The 12,012-nt window shown below is 28.9% G+C and overlaps 1 protein-coding gene across 2 annotated transcripts in view; it reads right to left on the bottom strand.

The window, feature by feature from the left end:
• Nucleotides 1–12,012, bottom strand: part of LOC107453206 (gamma-aminobutyric acid receptor subunit alpha-2-like) — an 85,975-nt gene that overhangs the window by 32,128 nt on the left and 41,835 nt on the right. For both annotated transcript variants that reach the window (XM_016069933.4, XM_071187581.2), the window contains exon 3: nucleotides 2,143–2,210. In XM_016069933.4, coding sequence (XP_015925419.2) covers nucleotides 2,143–2,210 — 68 coding nt within the window. The remainder of the gene's footprint in view (nucleotides 1–2,142; nucleotides 2,211–12,012) is intronic.

Below are 12,012 nucleotides of genomic sequence, written 5' to 3'. Positions count from 1 at the left end.
TAAAATAAAAGACATTTCTCAATTTCTTTGAAGATTTTTGGATTACGCAATTCATTTAGATATGTAACACTCATCTAAAATATTTATAGCATAAAATAAAGCATATAAATATAATTTGGCAGTGTCTTGTATGTTTGAGCTTTTTTGAAGTAATCATGCAAACGAGTGTACAAAACAGCAATACAAATTTATTAATTTTAATCTTTCATAATTGAGCTCAAATTATTCACTTATCAGAATAAAAATATTGCTTCCGTTTCATTTAATAGGGCTTAATACATATAAGCACGACAATCTTTGTATTATCTTGCATCGTTTTGTATATAAGGGTTATAAGAGCACACGCACATTAAAAAAACTTGTCCACGAAAAGACAGAGAGGGGTTCAGGAAAAGAGCTCCAACTCATTGTGATTTGTGCTGAAACACACGCTGCGCTTTTGTTATTAAAGATATTATTTTGGCCAACTAGTAAAAAAGTGTAGCCTTCTTGTAAAATATATATGGGCATAAAAAAAATACAGCTTAATGTTAGCGTGATCGTTAAGTCTGCAGGTGCAGTCTGTGTTTTTCTGTTTCCATGGAAACTAACTGAGTTGCTAGATTATGCAGCTTTAAAAGTCACAGAACATCTCTGAGACAAGTTCTTCAATCTGATGTATCGGAATTTAGTTTAATGCCATTTAAACACTTCTTCGTGATAGCAATGTTAAGTAATAAAATAAACAAATCGAAAAGCATTGTTGTGTTGCTAAAAGGATTAGAGCCTGATAATTAACATTAAAGTGTGTCAATAAATAAACACATGCGTTTCTTTTAAAAAAATTATTCCGATGATTTTTTTGTCTAAAAAAAAGCTTCTTCACATTGGAATATTTTACTGGATAATAAATAAATATTTCATTTTCCTTTTTGAATTAAATATTCTGAAATTATTTTTATTTTTAGCAGCACATTATGGAACTTGTTTATTAAATATGAAGTATTGTTGACATTTTTTTTTAATATCTGGATAATAATCAACGTTTAAAACTATTAAAACTGCTTAATTTTGGAAATTAATTAGAGCTGGCATAAAAGGTAAAAATCATGCGTTTTCCCTTTCTTAATAAGAAATATTTAAATTTAAAAATATCAAAGATGCTGTAGGAAAAAAAAGCTTTGGATAATTTATCAGCGCAAAATAGACATTCTAGATTTTTGTAACCATCTATTTTAGCGAACGATTTAATTAAAATCTGAAATAGGAAATGATGTATGATGTAATAAATAGATTATTTTTCTTAAAAACAAATGGACGGGGGTTAAAAATTTGAAAAAGAATAATGATTTTTCTAAGTATTGTTTATAAAATATGAACATAATGGGTGATTCTTTGAAAACATGACAATTCGGACCAAAAAAGTCTTCAAAATAATCGAAATTTTTTTTAATACTAATTTAGTTACATTTATTAATATCTTTCAGACAGCAGTATAGTTTATTGACATTTGCTCAAGGAAAAAAATGAAATAGAAATTCACTAACTCTTGAATGCCAGGAAAATGACATATTAGCTTAGAAGTTTAAAAAACAGTCACTCTAAACTAATAGTAAGTAACTCAACTTAAGCCTTTATGTTAGATGAACCATAAATTGCTTAAATAATTTTTCTTTTTATCCATTGTAGAAAGAATCAAAAAATTTTTTGTTGCTGATATGTACAGAATAAAATTGTGTAAAATAATCAATCATTAAATAAATAAATAACTTTGATTACATTCAAGCATATTACAATCATACATAAACTTGGTATTTGGTTAATATTTGCTTTCCCTCTTAACAGTATACTGTTTAAAAAAATTTCTGGTAACACTTCAATGTCCTGGCATTCATAAGTCAGGAAAATGATAGCCGGGATAATGACAAATTTGCCATTTTATAGCATTTAACTTTACTTTAATTTAACATTTTGGCCTCAGACGTTTACATTCCGCAGAAAACCACTGGATTTCTTGAAATAACTGAGATAAATATGTGTAGTTTATGTTATTAATGTACGCTGATATAAATAAACGCTGATATAAATAAACATGGTCTATATATTTTGACAACTTCTATGAAAATGTTTTCTTAAAATACTGAACCATTTCAAATTAATTACCATATCAGTTTCAGATATTGAACCAAAGCTCCGGATTTCTATATCAGTGTCGATTACTGTAGGAGAGCCTAAAAAATATTATAATTTCAATATTTTAAAATAATTTACATCAAAGAACACTGCATATACTAATTAAATGCCAAGAAAAGTGTAACAATTGCAAACTTTTTCACATGAGTTTGTATAGTCATCCACCATTGTGTCCTCTTAGAGAAATGAAAATGCAGCTTCTTTAATGACGTAGCTTCTTTAGTGACGAATTTTTAAGGACAATGGGGGGGGGGCATATTTCAAATTTAAACTTTTATTTAGACATAGTCTCTCATCTTTTTTTTACTGTCCTATTAGAAATTTCTCAAAAAAAGAATAAATAACAATTTCTTTCATAGTTATTTCACAATATTCAAACAAAACAGTCAAATAACCCTAAATAAGTTAGTATTCAAATAACTCTGAGAAAAATCATTTATTAACTACCTTCACATGTTTCAGTTAAAAAACCAGAATCTTATCCCATAAAATAGGCCAAACTAATGAAGTTACTTAGTTCCTTTCCTCTGGGTACATTTTATAGCCGCGGGAGCTAATCTATCAATCTCATGACGGAAAGAATGGGGATTCGATTCCCAGCATAGATTCCAGAATATTCCCTTCGACACATCAAGACTTTTCAGCGTCCTGCACTCCCCAATTTATGACTCTAGATTATTAGAATATGATTATTTTATTCACGCATAGATGGCAGAACGATAAAGCTGCTTAGCACAAAAAAGTCTAGTATTTCCCATCGCTTCCGATGTGTAAACAACCAGAAAAATAAGTTAAACCACATTACAAGGTTCATTTAAAGCACAACTCTTCTTACAAAACTTTAAGGTGTTTTTGTGGCTTATTTGAGGTTGTCTTGAGACGTTAAGGTTTATTTAAGACGTTAACGTTAAGACGTTAAGGTTTATTATTATCTGAAGTTGACTTCAAAAATAACCTTAAAAATAAACCTCCCAAGGTGTATAATCAATGTGCATGAAGTTGTTTTATTCACATTTGAGGTTGATAGAAATCTCCCTTAGAGCAACCAACTTTGTCAAGTTGTTTCTGAGGATTACGTGTTGTTTTTTCTACACTTCAAGCAAATAAGTATTCTTGAGGTGTGAATAATTTCACGCAATCTCAACTAAAAGAATTGCTTATTATGAGGCTGATTTAATTATGTGTAAATAGGATTGATATTGAGGTTTATTGGTGAGTTCATTTTTGGTGTAAAACACAACCTCATTTTCTGCCTCAGTTGTGTTTTTTGCGCATGTCAACCACAAAACATCTTAAATTTTTGTAAAGGGTCAACCACAACCTTTAACTCACATTTCCTAAAATAAAGCCTAGCTCTAATGTCCAGTTAATTTTCGTTTATGCGGTTTTGAAGTTATGCTAGTTAGTTGAAAAATGGTTAAAATTCTGTATAATTTTGTTAACCATATTAGCTGCAAACGGTTTGAAAGCCAACAAGATAAAAAAATTTCTTTACCTTACAGTTACTTCAGAATGAAAATTCTAACAGTGTAATAGGGTCGTTATGCAGCATTCTTGGAGTCCAGAGTAAAAATTTTTTTAGGTTTAAATTGATTCTAGCCTCTTGTGTTTTCGTTCTTTTTCGTACGTGAATGAACTGATTATTATTCTTTTCTTACGATTTTTAAGCGAAGTATTAAATGCAAGTTCCCTCTTCTATGCATAATCGATTAAACTTTATCTAAAAATATCACGATTTCTTAAGTATCATACACAATCATTTCTCATTGAAAACTTTAAAAGTTGCAGCATCTTTCCATAAAAAGCTGAAAGCGACTAAAGTAGAAATTTCATTTAAGGAATCTCTAATGTTCTATATTTTTTTCTTTCTTTTCCTTCGTACACACAGTCTTAAATGCATAATACCATCTGTTCGTAATGGTTATGTGAGGCTCATCTGTGGGTTGATAGACGGCGATTTCTCCTACGTTCAAACTTTCTAGCTTTGAATTCATTAACTCGACTGCAGTTTCTGTTTAAAAGTGTGATTTTCAGTTTATGTTGTGAAAATTTGGAATTAATTATGCGCGTATTTTAAAACTGAATTTAATGCCGGGGAAATAGTCAAAAAATAGTTTTGGAAATAATTTCGTTTGTAGCTGTGATTTTAACTAGCTCGGGAACAATCCCAAGTTTTAAAAATGTAATAAATAAAATAAATAATTCTAAATTCACTTAATCATTTGACAAATTAAAGTGGGATATTTTTTAAAAAAAATATAGCTCCTGAAAAATCTATGAAATAGTATAATTAATGAAATTTGTTTATAATAAAGAAAATTAATTTATACGTATTAAAAATTATTTTTAAAAGAAAAATATTATTTTTGTATTTATAAAGTTTAAACATTATTTCTATTACTGCTTCCATACATTAACAGTAATTCACACGTACTAATATAATTATCATTTATAGTTCATTATATACTGCATTAATTACTATTTTTGAGACTATTCAAAGTCGCCACTTTCACATCTCATTAGATGAAGCTTGAAGTGAATACTTCAGATTTAATTTTACTTAAAAAGAATTATTTTTTGCAGTATAAAGTTTGCTTATTCAGTTTAAAATTTCTTTTAGGGAAACAGAGGCAATTTAATTGATATTGTTAATTGTAAATTAAGTAAAGTTTTAACATTTTAGAAGCTACTTATCGTAATTAATTTCATGCTCAAAAAGTCTTATTCTGAAAAATTGAGCGAGCAGCTTTTATTCGACAAAAATAAGCTAAGTAATTATTTCTCTCATCTAAGTCTCATCTTCTTTCTCTAAGTAATTATTTCTCCATAGCTATTGCTTAGAAATTTCGAAACTACATCTCACTTTCTAGCGATGCTCAACGCTTCATGAACTATATCAATGACTACCTTGAATTAAAGCCTTAATGTTATAATATGCATCATGCTTATTATATGTTTAGATTTATATGTTAATACTGTATATATATATATATATAATATATATATATATATATATATATATATATATATATATATATATATATATATATATATATATATATATATATATATATATATATATATATATATATATATATATATATATATATATATATATATATATATATATATATACATACAAAAATGGTATCATAAAGTAAAATAAATAAAATTAAACAAACAAAATATTTTTTATGGGAAAAAATAAACATTCTCTTCAAGACACATTTCTTTACATAGTAATATTTCAAAATAAAGAATAATGATCCGAAGATAAAATTTTTTCGTGATATATTTCTTAATTTATGGACTTTTTTTCATCAATTCCTGTAAAATTGGTCTTTGTAATCTATTTATATCTTACTTGAGCAGTATGTAAAATGTTAGTTACATTAATTTAGAGTAAACAGGCAAACTGAATTTCTACATTAAAAATGCAATTATATAAATTAGAAATTATGGATTAGGGATTTAATTCAGATAGAATTCACGTTTTGGTATATTTTCTTCACATATAAAATCTGTTAAATACTTTTTTTTTCCAAAATTTATTACATTATGTAAGAGCAACCTTGATGCTAAAAAAAATCAGCAAATCTAAGTAACCATGGAATAAACTAAGTAAACTAAAATTTAAAAAAAATAATAATAGTATAAAAAATATATAACCTCTAAAACCTGAAATAAGATGACTTGTTTATAATTAGCATATTAATATTACTCTGTCGTGTTTTTGCATGTAACTACAGTGTTTTAGGAACAGTTTTTTTTAAATAATTCTAATAGTCATTAATAGTGCTCAAATAAGTATCATTAATAGTGCTTCAAATAAGTGCTTCAAATTAGTTTTGCCATTAATTTATACCAATTATTATTCTTTTTAATTTAAATGGACTAATTCTTTCCAAAGAAAGTATTTCATTAAAATAATTTTTTTGCCTTGTAAAACTAGCTTGTATATCTTAACCTAAAAATATTCATTGTTTCTCATGATTCCTCAGCGATGATGCTTACGATAGAAATTTAATCGATAAACATATTCATTGTGCTGAAGAATATCTTTTTAAAAACCCTACTAAAACGTTAAATATGAAAAAAATTTAATATATACTTTAAAATGTAGAAATTGAGTAAATAATTTTTTTTAAAAAAACATTATCACAACTGACCAATAATAATGAACATAATAATAATATTACGACATTAATATTTAATTAAAATGCATAGACTTTTATAGTATATGTTTTTTGATTTTTAAACGGTAGAAATTTTCAATAAAATGTTTAAAGATGACCAATATGTATTTGTAGAAATTATTTAAATAAAGCAATGAAGGCATTATTTTGGGAAAATTTCTACAAATTTGTTTATTTTCTTTCTTTACATTAAGGATTCACTGTTTTTATTTTTTTTAATCGTACCAAATAAGAATGATGATAATTGCATAAATAATATTAGCATTGTAACCAGTCCCATAATTCATGCATTTTAACTCCATAAATTCAGCCTTAAATGTACGTTGAGTATTATACCTAAAAATGTAATTTCAGTGGGATGAATGGACATATTTTAACACGCGAAAAGATATATAATTATCGCTGACCATGTTCTTTTCTTCATTAATGATTCTCAGCAATCACAATTTTTTATCGTTCGAAGAAACAGGAAAAAGGATAATCTTTTCAAGTTATTTTTGATTTAGCGTAATATTCCCTCATCATTGTTCAGCATTGTTTAGCAGTACATCTGTGCATAATTTGTTACGTCTTTTTTTATTGCAACTTTTTACGAAAGTAGTAAGTTTTCTATGCACTGCTTTGATGATATCTTTATGCATATCATTTTGTACAAAATTTAAATAAAAAGTTTATATTGTAGTCAGATAGTTTTAAAAGGAAAAAAAATCTATTATCTTTTTATAGTGCAAATTTCATGGTCTAAAGAGGTAGTAATTTTTTAATTTATGAAGAAAAAAAACGTATCGCGTATACCAATTTTCCTGTTTAACTAAGGATTATTTTTTTTTTAAAAATTTTTCAACCTTGCAACTTTTAAATTGAAGGAATACATTTATAGCTGTGTCAATAGTTTTTAACTTGATTGTTCTGTTGGGAATTTGTTCTGCTGGGATCGGTGTATTCGGGTAGGAGTGGTGGATTTGAAGGAGGGTTGAAAACTGTTACACGCAGCTAAGTTCGCTGATTATTGTGAGTTACTTTGAATCTCCAAAATAAAAAGAAACATTTCTACCGGACAGCATTCCTTATTTTGACTTGACAAATTTTATCCAGGAATCATTTCATAATTTTGCACAGTGGCAATGCTAATTGTTACGTTGCGGAAGATATATAAACTGGTAGGAGAAATTCTACCACGTTGGTCCAGGTCTTCCCTGTGTGCTCCAGGGAGAAGATATCAAATTTCACGTAAGCATCTTAATCCATTAACGCCCACTGTCCTCAATTGAGGACAGTCGATAAAACATTAAGTAAAATTTGTATATAATGCTAAACATATCATGGTAAATAAATTTGTGTAATACAGTTGCTTTTCGTTTCATATAACATTATACCTAATGTCCTCAATTAAGGACACTAGGTGCTTCAGACAAATTTTAAAGAATTTTGCAGAATTGTTTTAATTCACTTAATTATGCATGTATTTTTATATAGTAAGTGAATTATAAAAATAGCAGGCATTTTTTAAATAATATTTCCGTTATTTTAGGAAATTATTTCACCTTTTAGGTGTTTTTCAAATTTTTGTAATTTTCTTCAAAATTTCAATGCAATACTATACCGTATTGCATTGAAATTAATACTATACCGTAAATTTCTTAAAACAGAGGAAGCTCAGGAATATTTGTTCTTAGGAAAAATTGAGGCAGATATCATTTCAATTCCACCTGAGATTGATGAGAAGGATTCGGAAGGAATGACCATAAATCAGTTACAATAGCAACGAATTTCGAAAGAATAAATCCTGAGGGGGCAAAGAATGTGGTGGTGAAAAGTACAAAAAGAAAGAGTACATGTGCCTCAATCAGAAATCATGCGTGATTACAACGCTTTCATGGGTAGTGGGGATCAACATGACTGGTTCTTCCCTTAAGAAAATTTGCCATAGATTTACCATAAAAAATGCCATAGGATATTCCTATGGGGTTTTGCCTATGGCAAAATTTTGCCATACATGTATGGCAAAATTTTGCCGTACGTATATTGCAAAGGTGTATGGCAAAATTTTGCCATAGGCAAAACCCCATAGGAATATCCTATGACATTTTTTTTATATGGCAAAAGTTTACCATAAAACTAAGATGTGCTACAGCTTATGACGAAATATTTTTCCATAGGCTATGGTACACCTTTGCCATACAGCTATGGCAACATTTCTCGTTGATATTTTACCATACATCAAAAAATAGTTACTTACAAGAATCTTTCGCAATGGATATTAGAAATGCAAAACTTAATAATTGTAGAATAAATATGTATCCAGAAAGCGTTTTTTAAAAAGTTCTTTGATAAACTTCCCCTGTTTCACTTGCAGAATCCTTTCTGAATGCTGTTCTTATTCAAATAAATTTTAAACGGTTAGTACTAACGGTTAGAAAATGGGTCCAGTGATCGGAGTGAGTGGGGAAAATATTGGTTATGTTGATTAGGAACAAAATATATTGAGTACAGGCAACCAATATTTGTTAAAACTGTAAAAAACAGGAAAATAGAAAGTGTGTCTGGAGGTCGGAGCGAGAATAAAAAACGTTAATTTGATTGATTGGCATCATAATTAGTTTGATAAGGAAACTTAAGGAAAGGATAAATTGTTAAAAGCATTTTTGGTTACTGCAGCGGATGATATGGCCAGGGACTGTCCCATTGATGACATTGAAGCAAAATAATTGTCAACCAGTAATCCAGCAAATCTAGTTAAGTGATGACCGTAAGCTATGTATAAATATGTAACAGAACATTGTACAAGTATATGTTGATACTTAAGAAATAATAGTTGTAAGATAGTAAAACGCAGAGGCATGATAAAAAACAATTTAATGGCAAGCAAAAATTAAACTCAAAATAAAAATATAAAGCCCTAACGTATGTAAGATATTGTAAAAAGGCATTGCAAGAACCTAAGTGGAATTAAAATCAAAAACTAATGAGAATGTAAACACTGACTTTGATATTGATATATGAAAGCAAATAAAATGAAATTATCACCGAACAAGTTAAAAGAATTAAAAAATTTTAATTATTAAAGAAATGATGACATGGCTTGATCATAAGCACTTAACTGCTTTTTTCATCATGAAGATTGTTTACAAATTGCTATGGGGAATAGAACACCATTAATAATGGAAAAGTGTTGCGACTTTCAAAATGTATAACAAATCAGAGAGAGGGGATAAAATAAAAAGAAAGATGTTGTTTAATCAGAAACAGTTGGGAGAAAGAAATATAAAAATTTTAAATAAAAATATTAACAACAAGATATTAATTAAAGTGTACAAAGTCAGCGTTAGCAAATAGCAAAATTTAACACAGCGAAAACCTATACCCAATCGCGACATATTTTGAAAAGATACCGATAATAAAAGTACCAGACAGCCGGAAAATAAAAACTTAATAAATTCAGATAGATAATCGCATATGCGTTTGCAATAAAATGTTTTAGACCAAGAATGAGATCGAAAAAATATTAAAATAGGTAGCCAAAGTTAGCGAAAGATTCCATCAGTAGTGGATGACACGTTAATATGGCGGTCTGATACTCTAAGCCTAAATCAATGGAACATCGGATTTCAAACACTCAAAAATGGAAAAATTGGCCACCCGGAGGCCGGTAAGGACTCACCAGGAATGCCTTGAGGGATAGCATGTTGAATTTAATTAACTTCGGGATGAAAAAATGGATATTTCTTTCTTTTAGAAGATATTTTTGAGGACTCCATAGGAGATGTTGTTTCGTTGGTGGGGATCTAGATCAGATTTTCCCTATGATAATCTGTCATACAAATCTTTATGGTTACCATTGGCCTATGGTATACTGCCATACAAATTTCTATGGTTGCGATAGGCCAATGGTAGCGTGCCATACAAATCCTTATGGTTACCATTGGCCTATGGTATACTGCGGTACAAATTTTTATGGTTGCCATAGGAGAATGGTGACGTGCCATATAAATGTCATACAAGACTCTATGGTTACCATTGGCCTATGGTACCTTGCCATACAAATTTCTATGGTAGCCATTGGCTTATGGGGTTCTGCCATACAAATTTCTATGGTAACCATAGGCGTATGGTATCTTGCCATACAAATTTCTATGGTAGCCATAGGCTTATGGGGTTGTGCCATACAAATCTCTATGGTAACCATAGGCGTATGGTATCTTGCCATACAAATTTCTATGGTACCCATTGGTTGCCATAGATTACCATAGGCTTCTCTGTGGCAAATTTTCCTAAGGGTTAGAAAAGCACACTATATCAATAAGGGGCTAAAATGGCATTGGTGTTTAATTACAAGAATGATAGGCAGGTCAGTAATGAATGCTTACATTTTGTATAAAACTCTTCATAAAAAAGATAGTAAGAAGCAGATTTTAGTAAATTATTTACGACGTGAGATTGCCGTAGCATATTTGAAAAAAAGCCAGGTAGATCGAGTAGATGGCAAATGATAAAATCAGCCTCTTCTGCTGAAGTGAAGTACGATCCTATTGGACTTACAAAAGCAAAAAGGGATAAGCAAAGACGTTTTCAGAGAGAAAATTGTACATCAAAACAGCGAATAAGAAATGCCACGTAACTTCAAGCATACTTTGTTTTCCAAAGTTTCATAGTAAATTGAGCAACTATATAGTATGTAATTCAATGTATATTTTAAATGCTTTCATGTACAGAATATTTTATATATTTTTAATTATTTTATATACTTGGGTATTTTAAATGCGCTTAACTAAATATATATACATAAAATGAAATTACATGGTATTATTCATTTACTTACATAGGTTATTTCCATATTGATCCTTTTTTGTAATTCAAAAATTAAATACAATTAAACTAATAATAGTGTTCACAAATATTATCAGAAGTCTAAAATTATTTTCATTTTTAAGGAATGATACAATTTATATCTATTCTATACCAAAAAATTAGTAAGAACTAATCGCAATATTCGCATGTTAGTCCAAAAGAGATAATTTTCTCACTGGAATGCCCAGTGTCCTTAAATGAGAATGAGGACGTGCTGTAATTTTGAAATTAATTCAAAATATGCTTCAATTTTAAGTTCTAAACTCTTATTAGGACATAATAAATAAGCTTAGAAAGATTCATAGAACTATATTAAGTAAAAATAATTTGAGCGTTAAAGTTGTTAAAAAATGTGGAAAATTTATGATAAATGATAATTAAAAAGTACTTGCCAAATTATGAAAATAAAATGGATGAATACGAGATCTGCAAGCTGGGAGCACACAGGGAATGCAGTAAAGGAAAAAAATGCAGTAAAGGAAGGCAACCTTCGCTGAGAGTTGTACGGGGAATACTGATCTATCTCCAGAAGGTGGCGTCCCTTCGTTAGAGGTTGCGAGAATCTCATAAGTCAACACGCAAGGCGCTGAACCTTAGGGATTTTGCAAAGGACAAAGACAACCAAGAGCAGAGGTGTCAAACTGAATTTTGCAGAGGGCCATATATTAAATTTAGAATCTGTAGGCGGGCCAGATTCAAATAAAAAAATTTTACTGAATTATTATAACATTTTATTTATTTAATTATATAGTATATAATATACGGTTGTTAAAAATCATATCAAAGTTATAAAAGA

Source organism: Parasteatoda tepidariorum, chromosome 11 (genome assembly GCF_982258835.1).
Source record: "Parasteatoda tepidariorum strain Cologne lab strain chromosome 11, Ptep-v5.0, whole genome shotgun sequence".
Classification (NCBI taxonomy): domain Eukaryota; kingdom Metazoa; phylum Arthropoda; class Arachnida; order Araneae; family Theridiidae; genus Parasteatoda; species Parasteatoda tepidariorum.
Note: the sequence above shows the minus strand (reverse complement) of the source record. Positions and strands in the feature narration are given on the sequence as shown.